This window comes from Lissotriton helveticus, chromosome 5_1, assembly GCF_964261635.1.
Source record: "Lissotriton helveticus chromosome 5_1, aLisHel1.1, whole genome shotgun sequence".
In the NCBI taxonomy this organism is placed as follows: domain Eukaryota; kingdom Metazoa; phylum Chordata; class Amphibia; order Caudata; family Salamandridae; genus Lissotriton; species Lissotriton helveticus.
This window is the reverse complement of record NC_136065.1, coordinates 1,817,598,810-1,817,623,399: the sequence shown is the minus strand read 5'-3', so window position 1 is coordinate 1,817,623,399 and position 24,590 is coordinate 1,817,598,810. Positions and strand designations below refer to the sequence as shown.

General features: G+C 45.6%; 1 protein-coding gene across 3 annotated transcripts in view; it reads right to left on the bottom strand.

Moving 5' to 3' along the window:
• GPATCH8 (G-patch domain containing 8) overlaps positions 1 to 24,590 on the bottom strand; it is a 480,524-nt gene that overhangs the window by 278,805 nt on the left and 177,129 nt on the right. The window contains exon 1 of one of the 3 annotated variants that reach the window (XM_078645163.1): positions 2,115 to 2,169. The exons of the other annotated variants lie outside the window; for them this stretch is intronic. Coding sequence (XP_078501289.1) covers positions 2,115 to 2,139 — 25 coding nt within the window. The 5' untranslated portion in view covers positions 2,140 to 2,169. Of the gene's footprint in view, positions 1 to 2,114; positions 2,170 to 24,590 lie in introns of those variants that run through there. 3 annotated transcript variants of the gene reach the window in all.

Below are 24,590 nucleotides of genomic sequence, written 5' to 3'. Positions count from 1 at the left end.
GATTGAACCCAGTTGTCTTAGGAAGTGAAATTTTTCTATGCACACTGGACATTTTTTGCAAAAAGGGTGTTGAAAGCACCAAGGAGTACCTACGGATAAGTATCTTAAGGCGCAGAAAGGAACAGACGTCAGCACACACGGGTACCGCTTTTATGTGGCTCCACTCATCAGTTAAGGACCACAACAATGTTGGCATGGAGCTGCATGACTTCACCTAGAGATGTGCAGGAGTACTGCTCTAAAGGTTTCCTTATCTAGTCGGACGCCTAGGGAATATTAACAAGGTTAGGAATCTGCAGTTTAAGGTATCTAACAGAAGATGTCTGCAATCAACATTTGAAACAGGATCCTTACAAGAAAAGTGTTGCATTGGACCTTTACAAAGGCTGTACAAATGCTCAAAATAGGGCTAAATTTATTTCGATGGTACCCTAAGCTGTTCCTTAATAGGGTAGGACTTTAGGAAATCATTGACTACGGGGACAGTGGAAAAAGATGCCCGAAAAGGGCAGTATGCAGAGATGCAGCCAAGTGTTCTTTAACAGATGAGAACAGAAGGCCAGATTTAGCCAAATAAGACCGTAACCTCTCTTGACAAACTCTCTGGTTCACCCGATTCACAAAACAGATTCAGAACATCTTTCAGTTGAAAGTTTAAGATGATCTTGTAGAAAGAATGGTCATCCAGTGTATTTGGGGACTTCACGTGTCAGGAGCCAGACAGTCATGCTCAGTGTCAGTAGGTGAAAGATTTTCACCCATATCATGGAGAGAAGATATGGTCCGCACAGAAACATTATAAAAAGCTGAATGAACATGTGTAGATGATCGAGCACAGACTTAATGCTAGTAGCTCAAGAGCTACTGGTAGTTTTGAGTAGTTGTTTGTGCGTGCAACTCAGCCTACGAAATTAGAAGCTTTTGCTTGGCTGAATTAATATATTTATAGCAAAATTTTAAAGCATTTATTAGAGATGAACATGTGTGAATTTTCAGAACTCATTAGATGTTTGTAAATCCAAGGTACTTTTAAAGCAGAGTGATAAAACATGTGACGCTGGGGAAACTATTACTAATAACTTGGTGCCACGAGCACAGCAGCAATGGCTTCTATGTATAACCTATGACAAAAAGGATTCCAAAATGACAAATACTAAGCTACTGCAGGCAACCCTGCTTGACACACTGAGGTGATCACTGCTGGTGGTCACTAAAATAATCTTGTCTGATGTGGTCACTATTAGATGGTCAATAATATTAGTAGCTCAGGATACTTTTCTTTCAACTTAAGTAGCTCTTGTTACGGAAAAGTTTGGAGACCCCTGCTCTAGCAAATCCACATGGAAATTATGAAACTATGTTCATAGGATTCTCTTCATTGGAGATGAACGGAGTTTAACACCAATGTACCAGTCCTCATGTGATTTATTTTTTTAAGCAAATGAAGTGATTAAAGAGGCTCCTCCCAGGCTGGAGCTGGGTTTGGTGGCCAGAACTCTACAAATGATGTGCTGGAGAGCCCAAGGCAGGACATTGCTGTCAATCATGTAACCATGGTGAACGTAAATGAATTGTGCCCTGGAAGTGAGAGGCACTGTGCTGCATGTGCGGAGTTGGGAAGGTCATACTAAAGGGTTGGGAAACAGACGTATATAATAAAAGAAAATAATTGTCAGTGTAGGGAAGATCGGCTGGGAGACGGAGGGGAGTACCGAGTGTGTGTGCCTCAGTGGATACACATCTATGTGCTTGCAACTTGTGTCTTGACTGCTATGTGTGTCGTGTGTGTCAGGTGTGCCACGGTGGTAGAAGGCATGGTAGTTCAGCCGGTAGTGGGCATCGGAGAGGTGAGAAGGCAGGGAAGAGATCGGACTGAGTGGGCTAGGAGCTCACAAGCATAAACAGATAGAAACTACATAGGGTGGATGAAGCAGGCAGAGTGAGGTGTGAGTAAGCATTGAAAAGGTAGTATCCGCAAGCAGGGGAGAGAAAGTGAGTAGATAGATACAGGACACGAGTGATCAGGTAGATGGGAATAATTGTCCAGCAGGCACAGAGTGTGAGGGGGTGATCAGGCATGAGCGAGGAGGCAGGGAGGGTTAAGATGCACTCACTGTTGCAAGAATTCATCCTTGTCATTCACAGTTCGACTTGTCTTCCTTTGGCTCGACGAAGAGGCTTTTGTCTTGGTTGCAGTACAGCTTGCCAATCTCCTGATTGATGTGCAAGTGGGCATCCTCCAAGCTGGTAAAGTAGCATCGGGCATATTGTTCCAGGCAGATGCAGGCTGACCTGGACTCACAAGCTGGTTACTGGTTGTAGACTGCGTTGGTAGTCTGTGACAGTTAGCAAGGCTTGGGACCCGCTTCTTGTGCACCCCGGGGACCCGATTAGAAACCAGGAAGTGCTTTGCCGTACGGGCCTGTTTGGATGAAGCCTGTGATGGGTGATGAAAAGTAAATGATGATGGCTCATTCTGAGTGGGCACATGAAATGGAATAGTTGGTTGTTGGGGTTTTTAAGGGGAAAGTTATTCACAGGACTACAGGTGGCGGATGTATAGTAGCCTTGCTTGTAGCATTTCTCACTAGAAGTAGCCTGTACTCTTATTTTTCTTTGGGTACAACTAGAGGTTGCTCTGCATATTGATCCTTACTAACATTGTCAAAATACAAATAAATATTCTCTGGAGCAAGAACTTGCAACTTTTTTTACTTACTGCATGCCTGAGTAGCCCCATAACCGAAGAGGCTTTAGGGTAACCGGCCACAAGGACGACACCTGCCAACCGGGATGGTAGAGTTAACAAGGAAAAACTCACCTAGAAGACAGAAGTATCCTTGCCAGACTGATTTGTTGAAGGGCATTTGCTTTGGCTATTTTTACTTTACCTGCAACTGGATGTTAGCTGAAGGGATGTTTAAGGGGGGGAGCGGGGACAAATTGGCATGAGTCAGTAAAGAACAGGAGGAAATAGGACGATAATGAAAAACAAGAGTGTATGAAGTGTATGTATAAAGCGAGCTGAAGTGCCCCAGGGGTCCCTTGATTACACTAGCAATCTTCCTTTTAGAAAATCTCTCTCCGAGCCAAATACTGCTTCTCTCACGTGTATCCCAGCACTTTGAGGACTTTAACCATACTGTTTGGCGCAGCAGAAGGTGATTAAACTACCTCCTAAAAAAATAAATGACTGCTAAGTCACTTGCAATAATAACAATGAAAATAATGCTTTATGTATTGCCACCTATATGTCAACAGCTCAAAGTCATTGTATGTATAGGAAGCCTGCATTAACGAAACAAACATGCTAACATTTCAAACAACTTGATTTGGCTATAATTTTTAAACTTTTTACTTTAACCAATTAACACACTGCTTACATAACACAGATATTATCTGCATTATCACACTTATGCAGGTTTGACGACCATTAAACAGATTTGTTATTTTGGGGGCTCAATGACACTACAGATGTGCACCAAGGTGCGAGACCCCTAGAGTTTCAATTATTTTACTAAATCGATACAACGCATTAGGGATCAGTGAAGGACTGAGACCACAAGTTTTTTAATTTACAGAGAGCAAATGTTATGAGGTAGGAATTGAAAATGTTTATCCTGCTGAATCTTTTATTCTTCTTATATATTTAGATGAAATCTGACTTCATCTTTTTTTATTTTTTTATTTATTTATATCCCTAAATATTTTTCATTCGCATAGGAGAGTTCAGCAGCTCATTAAAAAAACAGCCACTGGCAAAGGTAATACATCTTGCCTTTAAAGCCTTATTGCTTTGAGGGTGGTTTTAGCCATGATGCATAAGATCTGCGCAGCATAAATAAAAAGCAAAAAACAGCTGTCATTTTGTAGACATGTGCATCAAGCATCAACAGGATGCCCTATGCACACAACAATTTAGTATAGAAGGTGTGTCAAAGTTGACAAGTTACAATACAAAGCTTAAGCAGAAACAACACAAATGATTCTTGTATGATGTGTCAACAGTTCAGTCTCTTTTCAGACCCTCCAGGTAATATGAAATTTTATATATATTTATAATATTTTATATTATAAAAATAATACGTAATATGAAGAAAAAAAATCGCGAAATCGGCAGTTTTGTAAAAATGCCGCGATTTTTACTAAACTGCCAGCGAAATCTGGAAAAATGTGATCAATTTTTTTTCCGGGCTATAAAAGATGAAATTATGTACGATGAGCGAGGTAATGGTGGCACATATTCGCCAATACTTATGAATGAAAAACTATTTTGTAGAGAAGTTAATGTTGAACAGAGCTGTCGACCCCTCACCCCTCCGTCTGCTTTGATTGAACCAAGTCACAGGCTGATTTCAGAGCAGTAGGTTAGGCATACCAGAGTCCTCCGTCTGGCACCTGGGGGTAAGCAAAAAACCATGTAAGCCCTGCGCTGGTGCAGGTGTTAATTTGTTACCAGAGTTGTACAGAGAGGGAGCCCCGCCATTACATACGGGAAGAGGTGGTTTCTCCATTTGGAAACTATTTTCCTGGTAAAGAAACAAAAAACGCTAAATGGCCAATGCACATTTTCGTCCAATTTATGCATGCATAATGTTCAGCATCGAGGAAATGCGGATTGCATTTACAGTCTGAAGGGCACATCTGAAAGGACAGTACATAAACATATTCCTTCACGTGCGAGAGGCGCATTTGTCAAGCTGGTATAGCATGGGTAATAATCTCAACCAGATGCCAGTGCCCCTCTGAAAGGCAAGTATGGCTGAAGCAGAGCTGAAAACGGCAGGCAGAACTTGTAATGGCGTTACGTGTTACATGTTCAGTCTCGAATCAGATCGGCCTGAAGAAGGGCCAGTCACAAGCTAGTTACATTTCCCAGAGGTGAGTAGCACAGAGGTTGCGGATGTAGGGCTGGGGTACAGTCAGTTGCATGCAAACTTCACTTTGTAAATGACAGAGTGCTGCCAGATTTGGTCACATCAGGTGTGTTTGTGAAAGATCAGGAGGGCTGAGGTAGAATCAGGCACCTGCTGTGGATACATATGATAAACCAGTAGAACTTGGGAAATGTCTGTACCGTCTCAGGAACACTACTGGTAGGCAGACAGAGCTCCCACAGACTCAGGCACATGTCAGACTTCCCTTGACGAATAGGCATGGCAGGGGCAGAGTGGCGCGCATGCACCTCTGAAGGCCCAGTAGGGCTGTTTAGAAATCACTGGATGTCCTTCAGAACAGGTACTGCCATGCATTAAAAAGTAATGTAAAATTCAATAGGTTGGACGTCTGTATAGGACATGCATGTAGAAGGACACATACATGTTCAGACAGAATAACACGTACTGGCTTACATGGTCACACAGAGACCAACACATACAGCACTCACGAATGATGAACTCACTAACACACACTGAATACACTTTGTGTTTGTGGGTGCATGCATTTGTCTAAGGGAAGCTTGCATTGCTGATGTCTGTATGGTACTAATTCTTGTGTGTGCAGGAAGCGTGCCCTTCTGATGTTCATACAGTATCTCTTCTATTTGCATGGGGAAGGGTGCATACATGGGCACTAGAACATCCCAGGGAGAAATGCAACTCCCCTCCACAAGGTTAGGATTGGAGCTGTGCTTCTGTAGAGCTGCAGGCACTTTAAACATGCATATTTCAAAGTGGAATACTCTGCTAAAACAGCTTCCATTGATTTTAGGCTGAAAATGAATGATTGAGTAAAATAAAGTGCCGCCAAAATGCAGCTTAATTTCCCTACTTGTGCCGCTAAATTTTCATATTTGTGCCGCTAAATTTGCTAATCCATGCCGAAATATCCTGGGGGGTCTTGTCTTTAATCACTTCAAGCAAGCCAGCCGACACGTGTTTCGTCGCACAGGATTAGTGTTTCCGCGACTCCTCAGGGCTGGGAAGGATAAAAGGTATAATGATGGTACATATCACTTGATTTAAAAATGTTATTAAACATTACAACCAGTTTCATGTAGAAACTGTGGTTGTGGAGAACAAAATGAGAATGGACCGTTACCGTTTATTTGGTGCAACATTCACAGTGCACGGGTAATTTGTATGGTTTAACTAGTGATAAAGATTTTGTGACGGAGATGAATCAAAAGAGAAGAGAAATTAGTGGGTTTTTTAAAAGGAGAGATGTGTTGAAAAGAAAGCAGAAAAGTGACGCGGTCACGCAAGTAAGATATCCAAGTGGAGAGGTGGGTGACAGACGAATCCAAAACATGCAGGTGTTTTGTGTAAGATAAATCTAACCATATTAGAAGGGTAAACTAATGGAATATTCATACCTGTGTGGCAAGTAAGATACGAATGGGTAGTCTGTAAGTAGAGGAAGCTAATAAGAAAGGGGTGGGAGAGAATGATTAAAGTGACGAAGAATGTTTAAGGGTAATAGAACGCTCACCGCTCCGCCAGTGATAATTCAGACCCGGCAGGGCTCGAGACTTAAAGTGGAGTTCCAGTAAGAAGTTAACTGCAAGGGGGGCAAAAAGATAAAGAAGGAAAGAATGAACATTCTGTACTCTTTTGTGGTACAGTGGGGTTGTGGCGGTGTAGCGCTATCCTCAGTACAGGCACAATGGAGAAACCATTGGGAAAGAAAAATCTCACCGGATATGAATCTTTATTGTGAGATCCTAGAGGTCCTACGGAGTTTACATCACTCGAATGTTAACATCTGAGAAGAGCTAATATTGGCTATTTGTAGTGCCGTCGCTAAATGGATAAATAAACAAATGATGCGGGTTTGTGAGAGGAGACACCCGAACAAAATCAGCAATGGATGGGGTAACAAAAACAAAGGTCAAATTACCAGTTCACGTATTAAACTGTTAGCGAGCCCCGCAAGATGGTTGAAAAGAAAGTGGCGGGGGCGGGGGGGGGGGGAGCGGAATGGCACGAAATTACCGCTAGTGGGAAAAGGGGCAGGGAGAGCATCTAACCTGAGGTAGCAGGTAGTGCAGGTTTCTTTCCTGCGGATCGCCGTGTCCAGTTGTGGACACGTGACCCAAAACCGGAAGTGGTTAAATATCCACTGACTGCCGGTAACAGATTCTGTACCCGGATCGGAAAAACGAAAATGTAAACCACAGCTCCAAACGTGAGTAGTTGAACATAACGGAACGAAAACCTCACATAGTATTCATGTGAACCGTGGGAGAAAAGAAAAAAAAGACTACACACGCGCCTGGGTCAAAGTTGAGCAAGATGCTTAGAACTTTACCGAGTGGAACGTAAAGTTGACATGATTGCTGGTTAGTGAGGCGCTGGTTGAGGTATGTGGGGACGCTTTGCTGATTAGAAAAGGGGACGCTTTGCTGATTAGAGAGCACTCTGCTGGGGACCTACTTGTCTTGCCTGTCGACCCACTGCTCGCGGAACCCGCTCCGCGGGTCCCGCATAGCGCTGTGTGAACTTCTGCAGCCTGGAGATTGGAGGGTCAGCTGGGGGAGATTACTGACGGGGCTGCGAGCGGCGTGCGCTCACGGAGGGACTTCAACTCCCAGGAGCGCCTGCCAGCCCGGAGGACCAACACCTGGGCCGCTCTCCCCGACCCCTCCCACCCTTCCACCGACCGTTTTTAAACAGCACTTCCCTGTAAGCGAGTGGGACGCTTTGCTGATTAGAGAGCACTCTGCTGGGGACCTACTTGTCTTGCCTGTCGACCCACTGCTCGCGGAACCCGCTCCGCGGGTCCCGCATCGCGCTGTGTGAACTTCTGCAGCCTGGAGATTGGAGGGTCAGCTGGGGGAGATTACTGACGGGGCTGCGAGCGGCGTGCGCTCACGGAGGGACTTCAACTCCCAGGAGCGCCTGCCAGCCCGGAGGACCAACACCTGGGCCGCTCTCCCCGACCCCTCCCACCCTTCCACCGACCGTTTTTAAACAGCACTTCCCTGTAAGCGAGTGGGACGCTTTGCTGATTAGAGAGCACTCTGCTGGGGACCTACTTGTCTTGCCTGTCGACCCACTGCTCGCGGAACCCGCTCCGCGGGTCCCGCATCGCGCTGTGTGAACTTCTGCAGCCTGGAGATTGGAGGGTCAGCTGGGGGAGATTACTGACGGGGCTGCGAGCGGCGTGCGCTCACGGAGGGACTTCAACTCCCAGGAGCGCCTGCCAGCCCGGAGGACCAACACCTGGGCCGCTCTCCCCGACCCCTCCCACCCTTCCACCGACCGTTTTTAAACAGCACTTCCCTGTAAGCAAGTGGGACGCTTTGCTGATTAGAGAGCACTCTGCTGGGGACCTACTTGTCTTGCCTGTCGACCCACTGCTCGCGGAACCCGCTCCGCGGGTCCCGCATCGCGCTGTGTGAACTTCTGCAGCCTGGAGATTGGAGGGTCAGCTGGGGGAGATTACTGACGGGGCTGCGAGCGGCGTGCGCTCACGGAGGGACTTCAACTCCCAGGAGCGCCTGCCAGCCCGGAGGACCAACACCTGGGCCGCTCTCCCCGACCCCTCCCACCCTTCCACCGACCGTTTTTAAACAGCACTTCCCTGTAAGCGAGTGGGACGCTTTGCTGATTAGAGAGCACTCTGCTGGGGACCTACTTGTCTTGCCTGTCGACCCACTGCTCGCGGAACCCGCTCCGCGGGTCCCGCATCGCGCTGTGTGAACTTCTGCAGCCTGGAGATTGGAGGGTCAGCTGGGGGAGATTACTGACGGGGCTGCGAGCGGCGTGCGCTCACGGAGGGACTTCAACTCCCAGGAGCGCCTGCCAGCCCGGAGGACCAACACCTGGGCCGCTCTCCCCGACCCCTCCCACCCTTCCACCGACCGTTTTTAAACAGCACTTCCCTGTAAGCGAGTGGGACGCTTTGCTGATTAGAGAGCACTCTGCTGGGGACCTACTTGTCTTGCCTGTCGACCCACTGCTCGCGGAACCCGCTCCGCGGGTCCCGCATCGCGCTGTGTGAACTTCTGCAGCCTGGAGATTGGAGGGTCAGCTGGGGGAGATTACTGACGGGGCTGCGAGCGGCGTGCGCTCACGGAGGGACTTCAACTCCCAGGAGCGCCTGCCAGCCCGGAGGACCAACACCTGGGCCGCTCTCCCCGACCCCTCCCACCCTTCCACCGACCGTTTTTAAACAGCACTTCCCTGTAAGCGAGTGGGACGCTTTGCTGATTAGAGAGCACTCTGCTGGGGACCTACTTGTCTTGCCTGTCGACCCACTGCTCGCGGAACCCGCTCCGCGGGTCCCGCATCGCGCTGTGTGAACTTCTGCAGCCTGGAGATTGGAGGGTCAGCTGGGGGAGATTACTGACGGGGCTGCGAGCGGCGTGCGCTCACGGAGGGACTTCAACTCCCAGGAGCGCCTGCCAGCCCGGAGGACCAACACCTGGGCCGCTCTCCCCGACCCCTCCCACCCTTCCACCGACCGTTTTTAAACAGCACTTCCCTGTAAGCAAGTGGGACGCTTTGCTGATTAGAGAGCACTCTGCTGGGGACCTACTTGTCTTGCCTGTCGACCCACTGCTCGCGGAACCCGCTCCGCGGGTCCCGCATCGCGCTGTGTGAACTTCTGCAGCCTGGAGATTGGAGGGTCAGCTGGGGGAGATTACTGACGGGGCTGCGAGCGGCGTGCGCTCACGGAGGGACTTCAACTCCCAGGAGCGCCTGCCAGCCCGGAGGACCAACACCTGGGCCGCTCTCCCCGACCCCTCCCACCCTTCCACCGACCGTTTTTAAACAGCACTTCCCTGTAAGCGAGTGGGACGCTTTGCTGATTAGAGAGCACTCTGCTGGGGACCTACTTGTCTTGCCTGTCGACCCACTGCTCGCGGAACCCGCTCCGCGGGTCCCGCATCGCGCTGTGTGAACTTCTGCAGCCTGGAGATTGGAGGGTCAGCTGGGGGAGATTACTGACGGGGCTGCGAGCGGCGTGCGCTCACGGAGGGACTTCAACTCCCAGGAGCGCCTGCCAGCCCGGAGGACCAACACCTGGGCCGCTCTCCCCGACCCCTCCCACCCTTCCACCGACCGTTTTTAAACAGCACTTCCCTGTAAGCGAGTGGGACGCTTTGCTGATTAGAGAGCACTCTGCTGGGGACCTACTTGTCTTGCCTGTCGACCCACTGCTCGCGGAACCCGCTCCGCGGGTCCCGCATCGCGCTGTGTGAACTTCTGCAGCCTGGAGATTGGAGGGTCAGCTGGGGGAGATTACTGACGGGGCTGCGAGCGGCGTGCGCTCACGGAGGGACTTCAACTCCCAGGAGCGCCTGCCAGCCCGGAGGACCAACACCTGGGCCGCTCTCCCCGACCCCTCCCACCCTTCCACCGACCGTTTTTAAACAGCACTTCCCTGTAAGCGAGTGGGACGCTTTGCTGATTAGAGAGCACTCTGCTGGGGACCTACTTGTCTTGCCTGTCGACCCACTGCTCGCGGAACCCGCTCCGCGGGTCCCGCATCGCGCTGTGTGAACTTCTGCAGCCTGGAGATTGGAGGGTCAGCTGGGGGAGATTACTGACGGGGCTGCGAGCGGCGTGCGCTCACGGAGGGACTTCAACTCCCAGGAGCGCCTGCCAGCCCGGAGGACCAACACCTGGGCCGCTCTCCCCGACCCCTCCCACCGACCGTTTTTAAACAGCACTTCCCTGTAAGCGAGTGGGACGCTTTGCTGATTAGAGAGCACTCTGCTGGGGACCTACTTGTCTTGCCTGTCGACCCACTGCTCGCGGAACCCGCTCCGCGGGTCCCGCATCGCGCTGTGTGAACTTCTGCAGCCTGGAGATTGGAGGGTCAGCTGGGGGAGATTACTGACGGGGCTGCGAGCGGCGTGCGCTCACGGAGGGACTTCAACTCCCAGGAGCGCCTGCCAGCCCGGAGGACCAACACCTGGGCCGCTCTCCCCGACCCCTCCCACCTCTTTCTACATTAATCTAATACCACTCCCGCAACGCGGGAGAGCGCGCGGGACAAGGGCGGGACCGTCTGTGGCCGTCCGGGGCCGCAGGAGGCCGGGCAGGGCCACCCATCTAATATTTATTCCTTCCTAACTGTGGCTTTTACTTGGTCTTAATATTTGGCATTTTATATTTTGAAGTATATATCATGTATATTTATTAATTGTTTATTGAGACCCGTGACATTTTAGATTTTTGTAATCTCCTTAAAAACATGCCCCTAAGGTCGGGTAAAGAAAGACATGTTCAGGTTTCCACCTCAAATGGCACTTTTACCGGGACTATTGATCAATTTTTTACACGCTCTACTGCCGTTTTGGAAAAGGAGATAGCCTTAGTTGAAAAACGCCTTTCGCTTGATATTATTACTGGCAAGCGTTCCTCTCTTGGTAAAATTAGCGCGGTTGTCTCTCCTGTCCCACTTACATTGTTAACTACAAACAGTAACGATACTAATGTGGAGTCGTTATTGTTAACTGCTCCCGATAATTATTCTGTGGAGGTAGTGGGGACAAACCAAGATAGTGTATTTAATACTGCACAGGGCAACCTATCGAATGGTGGGACTATCGATTTAGACCTGGTTAGTGAGAAATCTGGCCTTTCAGACTCGCCTAATTTTAATGTCAGTACTGAACATATGGATTCTACTTTTAGTTCACAACATACATCTTCCCATAACCGTGGGAAGCGTAAAAGGGTAGATTCACCTGATACAGATGTACAAATCGAGGGTGCGGGAAATTTTATTCCATCCCCCTCGCAGCCACCTAATACTAATCTGATTGTCCATCCTGAGGAATGTAATCCTACAATTAGTATTTCAGAAGAAATTTTTCTGGCCAGGACTGAGTTACTACTCAAATCACTTCTTTTACCACTTTTCGAAAGGACTAGATTGTTAAACGATAAAATGGATGCCTTAGATAAGTTGGTTAAAGATAATATAGCGTCATCGAATAAAATCCTTGCTAGCTTAGTGCCAAAAGGATTGAACCCCCCTGCCCTTCCCACTAAATTGCCTACTACTATGGTTAATAATATTGGGGTCAATAATAATCATGGTAATAATACCAAAAATACCTCTAAAGCGGGGTTATCTATTCCCAAACCAGCACAAAATATAACAGTACCTGTTCCCAAAAAAGTAACCATGGAGAATTCAACTGGGCTAAAGCCTGCTATAAACCCGCAGAATCAGAGAAACCCAACTTCTACACAGAATAAGGCTTTAAGTTACCATCCCAAATCTATCCCAAGGAAGCATTGTGTGAATCTCCCCCCAGAATCAGTGCCTTATACTATTATTCTAACTGGTGTGGCTCCCCTTAGTAGTGGCACGAGAGAAACACACAAGGATCTTTACAATAAGGTCATATTTTGGCTTAATAAAAACCGTCCGCTTCCCCCGGATCTAAAACCCGAAATCCTTAATGTAAGGAGGGTGGACTGGGTAGGCTTTGAGAAAAAAGACCTTGAGGGTGATTGTGTGGTTATTAGCTTTAGAGAACCATGGGTAACTGAATTTATTAGTAGGGAAGCAAGATTTGGAAGAGTTGGAGATGTGCAAACATTATCACTGCATTATTTTTATCCTGCTTTATACGCAACTAGACCCCAATCTCCATTCCGCCACACAAGAAGGGATAGGTTTAGAGGCAGATTTCAACCCGAAACTCCGATCTACCCAATGTTTTATCCTCGCCTTGCAAATCGGTTTGCACCATTGTCAGGGCTGGAAGGTGTAGATTGACAAGATGTTGAATCTTTAGATATTGGGGTACCTGAAGATGTAGTAACCCAGCCCCTAAATAATTTGAAAACCCCTGAAATGGAGATTGTTTTAGGGTCCATTGATGTAGTACAGAGGGAGATAGAAAGGGATATACACCCTAATTGTACACCTAGTCCTTTGAATACAGTAGAAACTATGAGTCCAACGGTATTTATGGGAGAGAAACCACCTCATATTTTGACAGTTTTATCATGGAATATAGCGGGATTAAGGGGGAAAATGTCAGAGGCTGAGTGGTGTTCCTTTATAGATTTATACGATATAATTGTTTTGCAGGAAAGTTGGTCAACAGAGCCTATTTACCGAGTTGGCTATCTTAACTATTATAAATTAGCCTGCAAAGGATTGAAGGGACGTCCCTCGGGTGGCCTGGTTATCTGGATAAAACAATCTCTAGCTTTCGCGATAACAGACCTCCCCACCGCAAGTACTGATATTCTGGCCCTGAAATTATGTGGTAAAAATAAACAGGTTTTTTTCCTTATTAATATTTATGCAAGAGGGCTACCAGGAGGGAAGCCCACGAGAGTGGTAGCTGAATTAGAATCTGTTTTGAATAGTATTAGTAGAGATAAATGCGTTATGGTGGCAGGAGATTTTAATTGTTCATTCGAACCTTTTCCTAGCCTTGTTGATGGGGGTTATGGGGAGATTGACCAGTTATGGAATATTCCTCATTTAACTATTCCACCAGTTAAAAAAGTCACTGAGGCTGCTATGCAGTGGTTAGGTCTTTGCCTTGATTGGAATTTGCGTGCAGCAAATGGCAGGACCAAATCAGACACAATGGGTATGGTTACATTTGACAATTCCCTGCACTCGAGTCGCATTGACTATTTCTTGTTAAGATTAGAATACTGGAAATTATTGGAGGATATGGTGGTGGTCACCAGATCTGAAAGCGATCACAACCCCCTGGCCATAAAACTATTATTGCAGGAGGGTTTGTTTTTGGATCCTGCAACCAGCATCCTCACAGCAGATGCGGGTCTTACGAATGACTGCAGAAGGGTAAGATGGGCCAGGTTACTAGACAACCCCTCTATTATCAACAAAATTGCCGATGAGGTCATAACTGCTACAAACCTGATAGTACCCTTATTTGATGAAGGAATCTCACCTGATCAAATTGGGATGATTCACGAGTCTCTTTTTAAAAAAAGTTAAATCTCTTTTTATCGAACCAGTTAAAGGAAGGATAAAAGTGCAAACTAAGTCAAAGTGGTACGACAAATCTTGTCGTGCCGCCCATAGCTCTTTGTTATCTGCTATTAAATCTAAAATAGCCAGGGATATAAGGTTGGCTAGGGCAAACTACAAGAAAGTACTTAAAGAGGCAAAAACCAAATGGGATGACCAGCGTTGGTTGGATTTATATCAGGCAAGCACCTCATCTAACCAACAAAAATTCTGGGAGGTTGTAAAATGGGGTGGGACGGGTGATATGCATGTTCCTGTTAATTATGTTCCAGTTGAGCAATGGGTCAAGCATTTTGAGGCACAGTTTAGTGTCGCGGAACGGATCTCCCATAACAATAGGGAAGATGCCAGCGTTCAGTTTCCTGTGCCATCTCATGATCACATTGTCTTTACTAAATCAGAAGCGATCACCGCCCTAAACCAAGTGCAGAATGGTAAAGCCCCAGGTATGGACTGCATCCCTGCGGACCTTTTTAAGTATGATCAATTGCATTGGGTCCCGTATATAACACTTTTGGCAAATGCAATAGCTAGAGGGACTGAGATTCCCATTTCATGGAAAGGGGCAGAGATTCTGCCCGTGTATAAAAAAGGGGACAGAACTGATGCAGGGAATTATAGACCCATCAGTCTTATTGATGCCCTTCAAAAGGTTGTAGCTCGAATGTTGTTAGGGAAAATTCACTCATGGATGTCCGAAGTTGACATTCTGTCTCCTATGCAGGCGGGTTTTAGGGAATATACAAGCACAGTTGACCAGATATTAAGATTTTTCATGATCTTTTGGAAAACTGTATTCCTGAGAGGTGGCACGATATATGCTGCATTTGTGGACCTCAAATCAGCATTTGATTTGGTCCCAAGAGCAAAGATGTGGTCAGCCCTGAGAAGGATGGGTGTGCCTGCTGCACTCCTTGATCTCACCATCAGGATGCATGAGGGAAATTTTGCCAGAGTTAGATGGGGGCGGCAGGGTCAGGTCACAGACACCTTCCCCGTGACACGTGGAGTGAGGCAGGGCTGTGTCCTGGCTCCTACCCTGTTTATACTCTTTATTAACCAAGTGGTGAAATTCCTCACAGACATTCCGACTGATGCCCCTTCATTGGGTGGGACTAAATTTCCTCTTTTAATATTTGCAGACGATACTCTTATACTGGCTAAAACACAGAAGGGTCTGCAAGTGGCTATAAATAAATTTGTGGACTTCTGTAATGAGAATGACCTGGAAATTAACATCAATAAAACTAAGTTCATGGTCCTGACAAAAAATAAACCGAAGAGGGGTCATGTTACCATGAATGGGTCTAGCTTGGAGCAGGTTGAAGCAATGACATACCTTGGTGTTTCAATAGACTATAGATTAAGATGGAAAGAACAAGTGGCTGCGCTCAGTTTGAAATTTGCTCGCTTGTCCGGTTGTTTAGTAAAGGAGCAGCAATGTTCTCTTACTAAAAGAGTTTTACCGGCTCTTAAAATCTATAGTGCCAAAATTAGTTCAGCCATTTTATATGGGGCCGATATTTGGGGCTGTGTGGATCTGTCTGTCCTAGATAGGATACAGAGCAAATTCCTTCGAAACCTTGTCAGCCTGCCCCCTTCTACACCAGTCCTACCATTATTAATGGATATGGGCTTGCATTCTATTAAACATCAAGCCCTCTACAGGATGGTGGCACTGTGGAGGCGCATATGGTCTACTCCAGAACTTGCCATGTTCGCCCGAGAAATACAGGATGTGAGAATGCAGCAGGGTGCAGGTGACATACTGTGGTTCAAGCAAATTAAGATCACTTTGATCAAAATGGGTCTTCCTTTGCTCTGGTCTGAGCCGGGTTCTAATACTTTCCCTACAAAAAAAGACTTCAAGCTACTTTTCTGGTCAACGGTAAAAGTAGAACATGTTGTTCTTACGGAGAAACAGAACTTGACAGGTCAGTTTCTGCTTCACAAAATAGTCCCTCATATAGAGATCTATTGGGTTGTTATTCCTAAAACATTAGATAGAAAATTATACCATCAGTTTCGTGTAGGAACACTTCCACTGAGGGTTTTTACTAATGGTTGGCAGAAGACTGAATCATCCCTTTGCCCCTGTTGTACTGACTGCAGAGAAACATTAGGTCACTTTTTATTTGTATGTACTGCTTACAGTAAACCACGATGTAAATGGTTGAAACCAGTATGCTCCAGACTTAATACCCGAGTGAGTAGCGAAGCTTTGTACATTCTGAGAACAAATACTGCTGAATGGCTATCCATTGGAATGGCTAAATTTCTTGGATGGGCTTGGCTAATCAGGACCAAGTCAGTTCGAAACTTATCGTCTTGAATAACTTTGAATAGTACGCTTTTGCATTATACTATGGACTGATCAGAACTGATGTCCAGTTTTCTTTTATATACAAATGTATATTTGTAAGTTTTTTATATTTTTAGTAATTTTCCTTTTTGACGTCTATAAATGTATGTTTAATTGGGAATTTTTATCTAATTAATTACTGTTACTTTTTTTTTTTGATTGTTAGTATTGCTTTGATACTTTATAATTCTGTTAAATCAATTTGTACTGTTTGTAATGTATGTGTGTCTTTTATGAATAACAATTCGCAATAAAGACGTTAAAAAACTGAAAAACTGGTATGTGAAAAAACATGGTGGCAGTATTGTGTAAGCCACAGGGTCTTTAAATCAAAAGGGGACATTCCTAGTTGGGAAATGCAACTGGTAACTGCTCAAAGTTGTGGTCTTCAAAAGGCAAAGAAGCAGAATAAGTGTGGGTCCCCGATTAAAAAACCCTTTTCGCAAGTGCATCAAGCATGCATCACAAAAAAAAGACAATGTTTTTATTTCGCTTTAACTTACCGATCGGAGTTGGAACCTTAAATAAAAATAAACAAATAATGCAGGTGGGGGAAAAGAAGCAAACTGCGGTGTCCCTCTCCCTGCGTTCTAACTACAAAGGGCGGAATCTAGGAGGATCTGGAAAAAACAGGAGGCTGAGTGAAGCAACGTAGAGGGCAGGTGGAATCAGCATAGGAGTGCACAGGGAAAGCATCAAAGAGGGCGTAGCTAGGGGAAGCAACACTAAGGGCATGGGAGGGAAGAAAACTGAACGAGGGGATGGAAGCGAAACGCGCGCGATGCAGAGTTAAGTGTATTGGACAGTGGCTCAAAGGGCAAAGCTGGATAAAAATAAAAGTTTTATTCAAATACTTTCCTCTTATCAATGCGAAAGGAAACATCCAAAGGCAAAGCCAAAATGCTCGGCACTTGGATCTTAAAGGCGAGGTCTACTGGTTTGTCAATGTTTATTCTTTTTTATTTTTAAGAGCCTTATATCACCTGAAGAGTTCTCTGGTGGTCTTTTTATTTTCTGGTTCTCAGAATCCCATTCGAAAGGCTTCTTAGATTTTCGTGGATAGCTTTGTGCTCGAATCGAAACCCATTTTATGAGGGATAATTAAAGAAGATGGATTCTGTTAGTAAGTAATGTGTCACTTTGACAAATACAAATGTTTCACCAGCGTTTCAGATGCCTTAGTGGTGTACTATATCGTTTTGTCTATTTATTACAAGTGGGTGGTTTATGTTATTTTTCAATATAGTGTCCAAGTAGTCTAAATTCTTCCTCTGTAAATACAGCTGGGATCAGATAGGCAGATGTAATAAGGGTTCAGTTACACTACTAGTGTACCCGACAACTTGCTTTCACTAACCCCCTCGCAGTTGCCATGTTCACTGTGTTACGTTTAATGGGTTTCAAAGGTCAAGATCCGGCCATGACTGACACTAGAAGCACACACTATTAGCTGTGAACATAGGCTGGTGGTACTACACCTCTGGACCAAGATCATTAACACATCCCTCCTTCAAGGATCCATTCCAGACATCCTGAAAACTGGGCAGGTCTCGCCTATCCTAATGAAAACTTCAGCAGACCCATCGGACCCTAATAACTATCGTCCGATCTCTAAGATCCCTATGTTAGCCAAACTCTTGGAAAAATGCGTTAACATACAGCTGAACAGTCACATTGATCGATTCAACCTGCTGAACCAATTCAATCAGGCTTCAGAGTAGGTCACAGCACCGAATCAGCCATGACGCATGTATTAGACGACGCTCTAAAAATCCTTTACCAAAATGAAGCCTGTCTACTAATCCTACTCGACCTGTCATCAGCTTTTGACACCGTCAAAAACGACAACCTGCTTGATCTCCTGAAACACAGAATGGGAATGTCTGGAAATGTATTTAACTGGTTCGCCTCTTTTCTCCAAAATAGATCTCAAATATTCAAGGTCAACCAATCCCTGTCCAACCCCATGCCAGTCACTTTAGGAGTTCCACAAGGCTCCTACCTCTCACCCAACCTTTTCATGGAACCTCTTACTGATCTTATCAGCCTCTCCAAGATACACTTCCACATGTATGAAGACGACACCCAAATATACATCAAGATCCACTCACTGGATAATATCAAATCGCTCAACACCACACTACAAAAAACCCAAACTGGGCTGGTCGAAAACCATTTGAAACTTAACTCCCTCAAAACGGAATTCCTTTTAATCGCTCCCCCCAACAAAACTCACACTATCCTGGATTGGATGAAGCACCTAACAGCTCTCAATGGACAACCGCTCATAGACGACTCAGTGAAATCTCTAGAGGTAACGCTGGACAGTAACCTAAAGATGCAGAAACACATCAGTGCCTCGACAAAAGGCGCCAACTTCCACCTAAAGACCCTGCGATAACTGAAGTCCTTTCTGCCCGCCTACGATTTCAAACAAGCAGTTCAAGCCCTAGTAATCCCCCGCGTGGAATATGGAGCAGTAACCTTATGCGGCCTCCCAAGGTCATTGACAGCCCCCGCTAAAAGCCACGATCAACTCCGCTGCGAGACTCATCACTGGTTCTAAGTGAAACGCTCACATATCCCCAGACTGGAGAGCCCTCAACTGGCTACTGTTTGAAGCCAGAATTCATCTAAAAATGGCTTATATGACGCACAAGGCCCTCTACCACAATGCCCCACAATACCTAGCTCAGAAACTGGTGCTCTCTGCAGGCAGCAGAGCTTCCAGGAGTGCCAAGACTCTTCTCCTACAACCTCAACAATTTGCCAAGAAATAACGTATAACCGGTCCTTCTCTGGTATGGCTCTGACGATATGGAACGCTTTGCCCAGTGAAACAAGAATGAACCCTTCCACTGCCTCCTTCAAAAGAGAAGTGAAAGCTATCCTCATGGCTAAATTCGTGTGAACTCTGGCTATTCACTATATTTTATTATTTGGTGTGTTCTTGAGCTCCTATTCGTCCTGTTTTTGTTTGCGCTAGCTTAGTACTGTTTTCTTTCAATTAAGAACTATGTACAACTTATTCACATAGACCTATGTATACTATATCTTGCCTTCTACTCATGACTTGTAAAGCGCTCTGATACTCGCAATAGTCTTGTTCGCGCTATATAAAACCTTCAAAATAAATAAATTGATACGTGCAATTTTGTCCATGTGAAGCAAATAATTGAGTGCACGTCTTTCTCTACTACATGCAGTACCATATGAGTGACTATTAATTATTGTAGCGTGTTATCCTTTCTGAGTATGAGAAGGAGGGCTAGGGTGAAAGACGTCCATGTAGGATTTTATTTAAAACTGCCAGCAGCAAGTATGAATTCTGTGGTCCCCTGACCACGTGTTAGGAACCGCTGTACTAGTCTGCCCTACACTGCTTCTTACAAGGATCGTCTAAAATATGGTCACTTATTTGAGGGTCAATGCCCTGGAATTTATTATATTCATATTCGCTAAAATGTCTGGTAAGAAAATGGTTTGTGATCACGCTAGGAGGTCAAACCGAGATGAAGTGTAAATTAGAGTACATGATAAACCTTTTAGCTTCGAACCACATATTCTGTAGTTTTCTCTGTACTTATTATAAACACTAAGGTGCTTAAATGTAACCATAAGTGAAACTCTTAAAAGGCAACAGTGTCTTATATGGTGGGTAGCATTAGTTAATAAGGAAAATGGTGCTTACCAGTAGGCATCTGTTCTTGGCATGTAGAGCTGCAGTCTCACACTGTGCATTAGATCGCCACCTGGTGTTGGGCTCGGATGATTGCATGTTGTCTTCTTGGAAGAAGTCTTTGTAGTCACGAGATAGGCAACTCCTCCCTTGGACGACAGTGCGCATGGGCATCGACTCCATCCTTAGATTGTTTTTCGCCATGATGGGAAATGATGGAGTTTGTAGAAATAAAGAAGGGATGTCCATGTGTGTATATCTAATTAAGATAGAACTGGAACAGACACAGGTCCCAGGGAGGCGGGTGGGTGGGTGAGACTCTGCAGCTCTACATGCCAACAACAGATGCATACTGGTAAGTAGCATTTTCCGTTAGAGGCAAATGAGCTGCAGATCTCACACTGTGCATCGATTGTACAGCAGTGTCTCCCCTAGCGGTGGTCACCTGTATCTGTTGCAGTAGTTTGAAAGAGTTTTGAGGACAGCTTGGCCTACAGCAGCTTGCTGCTTGGCTTGCACATCAACACAATAGTGTTTCGTGAAGGTATGTGTTGTATACCAAGTTGCTGCCTTCCAGATGTCTTCTAGGGGAATGTGCCCTAAGAAAGCCATGGAGGCTCCTAGTTTGCGTGTGGAGTGCGCTCTAGGAGGAACTGTTAATGTACGTTTTGCCTTTTGATAGCATATTTGTATGCATTTCACAATCCATCTAGCAATTCCCGCTTTAGAGATGGGTTTACCTTTATGTGAGAAAGCTGCAAACAATTGTTTTGTTTTTCGAAAGGTTTTGGTCTCGTCAACGTAATAGAGAAGGGCTCTCTTAACGTCTAGGGTGTGTAGGGCTCTTTCTGCTAGAGTCTGGGTTTTGAAAAAACACTGGCAACTCTACTGATTGGTTTAGATGAAATGGAGTAAAGACTTGAAGGAATTTTGGATTTGTTCTTAGGACCACTTTGTTACGGTGTAGTTGTAAAAATGGTTCTTGTATAGTGAAAGCTTGAATTTCACTTACTCTCCTGAGAGAGGTAATAGCAATAAGAAAGCCGTTTTCCATGTGAGGAATTGCAGTTAACATTTGTGTAAAGGTTCAAAAGGGGGTCCCATGAGTCTGGTAAGAACAATGTTTAGATTCCACACTGGAGAGGGTGGTAGCCTAGGAGGAATGATTCTTTTTAATCCTTCCATAAATGCTTTAATTGCAGGTACTCTAAACAATGATAGATGTTGTCTATTTTCTAGGTACGCAGCAATGGCTGCAAGATGAAGCCTTATAGATGAATATGCTAGATTACATCTTCGTAAGTGTAGAAGGTAGCAGATAATATTCTGGACAGAAGCATCCAGTGGATCAATTTGATTATTGTTGCAGTAAATGGCAAATCTCTTGCTCTAGTAGTAGGTCTTCTGGCTTCTTTAATGATATTCATACAGTCTGGTAGTAGGTTAAGGTAACCAAACTCTAAAACTTCAGGAGCCAGATCGCTAGATTCAGTTGACTTGGATGTCTAATGTCTCCATGGTTCTGTGTTAGCATGGATGGTGTCAGACACAGCTTTTGGTGTGGAACTATAGAGAGTTCTAGCAGCGTTGTAAACCACGGTTGGCGTGCCCATGTGGGAGCTACTAGGATCATTTTGAGAGTCTGTTGTCTTAACTTGCGCACTACTAGTGGTATTAGTGGGAGTGGTGGAAAAGCGTACGCAAATCTGCCTGACCAGTTCATCCATATCGCATTGCCTTTGGACAACGGGTGTGGAAACCTGGCGGCGAAGGTTGGGCATTTTGCGTTTGTGTGTGGCGAACAGATAGATGTTTGGATGACCCCACTTGTGAAAGAATGGTAGGAGAACTTGCTGATGTAGTTCCCATTCGTGAATCTGTTGTGTCTGCCGACTTAACAGATCTGCTATCTGATTGTGAACTCCTGGAAGGTGTTCTGCTAGCAGATATATTTTTTGTGGAATGGCCCATCTCCAAATGTTCTGTGCAAGTCGGGACAGTTGCAGAGAGTGTTTCCCCCCCTGTTTTTGAATGTAGTACATGGCTGTCATGTTGTCCGTCCGGATCAGGACAGCTTTGTTCTGTACATGTACTTGGAAGGACTTGAGTGCTACGAATATTGCTAGCAGCTCTAGGTGATTGATGTGGAGCACTTTGTTGAGTGGTCCATTTCCCTTGAGTTGTATGATGTAGGAGTTGGGCTCCCCATCCTGTTAGGGATGCGTCTGTTGTAAGTACTATTTGTGGAACAGGCTCGAGGAACCGCCCCCCTCTGGACAAGTTTTTGGTGTTCCACCACTGCAGAGAGCGATGTGTGCGGCTGTCTATCAACACCAGGTCTGTAAGTTGTCCTTGAGCCTGGTTCCACTGATGTGCTTGCAATGGGTGCATTTGCAGTCTTGCATATGGAACAATAAAAATGCATGATGCCATCTGCAGGCAGCATAGCTTCCAGGAGTGCCAAGTCTCTTCTCCTACAACCTCAACGATTTGCCAAGAAAAAACGTATAACCGGTCCTTCTCTGGTATGGCTCGGACGATATGGAACGCTTTGCCCAGTGAAACAAGAATGAACCCTTCCACTGCCTCCTTCAAAAGAGAAGTGAAAGCTCTCTGGCTGAGTGGGAGTGTTGTGTTTGAAACTTTGAAACTAAGGCTTGAATGCTCGGTATCCTGGCTGGACTGGGAAAAGCTAGAGCTGTAGCTGCGTTTATTGTAGCCCCTAGGTATTGATGTACATGAGAGGGCTGAAGATGTGACTTGGTATAGTTGATTGTGAACCCTAAGTTGTGCAATGTTTGAATGGTTTGAGATGTGTGTTGGACACACTGATTGAATGACTTTGCTTTTATGAGCCAATCGTCTAGGTATGGGAAGACATGGATGTGTTGTCTTCTGAGATGTGCTGCTACTACTGCTAGGCACTTTGTAAACACTCTTGGTGCAGTTGTGACTCCGAACGGAAGGACTTTGAATTGATAGTGTTGTCCTTAAAAGCACAAACCTTAGATACTTCCTGTGAGAAGGATGTATGGGAATGTGGAAGTAGGCGTCGTTGAGATCTAGTGTAGTAAGGAAATCGCCTTGTTGCAACAATGGGAGCACTTGTTGTAAAGTGATCATATGAAAATGATCTGAGTGTATATATAGATTGAGGGGCCTGAGGTTGAGAATTGGTCTCAGTGTCACGCCTTTCTTGGGTATTAGCAAATACAGCGTGTAAACCCCTGTTCCTTGATGTTGTAATGGAAACATTTCTATTGCATTTTTTTGAAGCAATGAGAGAACCTCTTGTTTTAGCAGCGTTAGATGTTCTGTAGACATTGGACGATGTCTGGGTGGTATATGTGATGGGGTAGCTGTAAGTTCTAGGCAGTAGCCATACTGGATAATTTGTCCTACTCACTTGTCTGTTGTGATGTAATTCCAGACAGGTAGGAACTGTGTTAGTCTGCCCCCTACAGGAGTGGAATGCTGTTGGGAAGCAAAAGGAAGTCACTGTTTTGTGTTAGGGGAGGTTTGATTATTGTTATTTCCTCGACCTCTTCCCTTGTTGTTGTTGCCCCTATAGCTTCCTCTAAAATATGCTCTATTCGAGGATGTTTGTGTGTTGGTTTTAAAGGAAGCTGAATAGTCTGCTCCAGCTTGTTTGGAGCCTCCTCTTTAAAAGGAGCGACGAAAGGAGGCTCTTGCTTGGGTGGGCTGCAGAGCGCCCATATATTTGGCTGTATCAGTGTCTTTCTTCATTTTCTCAAGTGCTGTGTCTACCTCTGGACCAAACAATTGTTGTTGGTTGAATGGCTGATTTAAGATAGATGTTTGCACTTCCTGCTTAAATCCTGAAATGCGCAGCCATGCAGGTCATCTAAGTAGGACACTAGTGTTTATTGCTCTAGAAGCTGTGTCTGCTACATCTAGTGCACACTTGATGGAGGCATTTGAGATTAGCTTCCCTTCCTGTATAAGGTAATTTGCCTGTGCTTTATATTGGTCAGGTAGATGTTGTAAAAGTGTTTCTAACTTATCATAGTGAGCCCTGTCGTATCTTGCGAGGAGGGCTTATGTGTAGCTATGCTATGTAGTATTACTAGCTAGGGCAGCTAATCTCTTGCCTGAAGCGTTTATTATCTTTGACTCCTTATCAGGAGGTGGTGCTTCTCCTGATGTCGGAGTTTGATCGTTTTCTAGCGTTTGAAACGACTAGGGAGTCTAAGGGTAGCTGTCCCTTAATGTAGGCAGGATCCCCAGGAGCAGACCTGTACTTTTTCTCTATTCTTGGATTTATGATCCTAGCTCCTACAGGATCTTAAACGCTTCTGCGGCATGCTTGATGACCCCTTTAATCATAGGTAGTATTTGAACCGACTTTTGGGAATGTTCAAAAGTGTCTAGCAAATAATCTTCTACTGCCTCATCTGAGTGCATTGTGACATCATGATAGGGGGCAGCCCTATTGAGTAAGTGTCCAAAACCTATATTGTCTTCTGGAGGAGATGGTTTGGACGGGTATGGATGTAGATTTGGGATATCTGGCACATCCTGTGGATTTGGGTACTCCCAGTCTGGTGTATCACTTGGGTAGGGAAAAGGCTCATCTGGATCTCCCCCCTCCCCTATGGTATA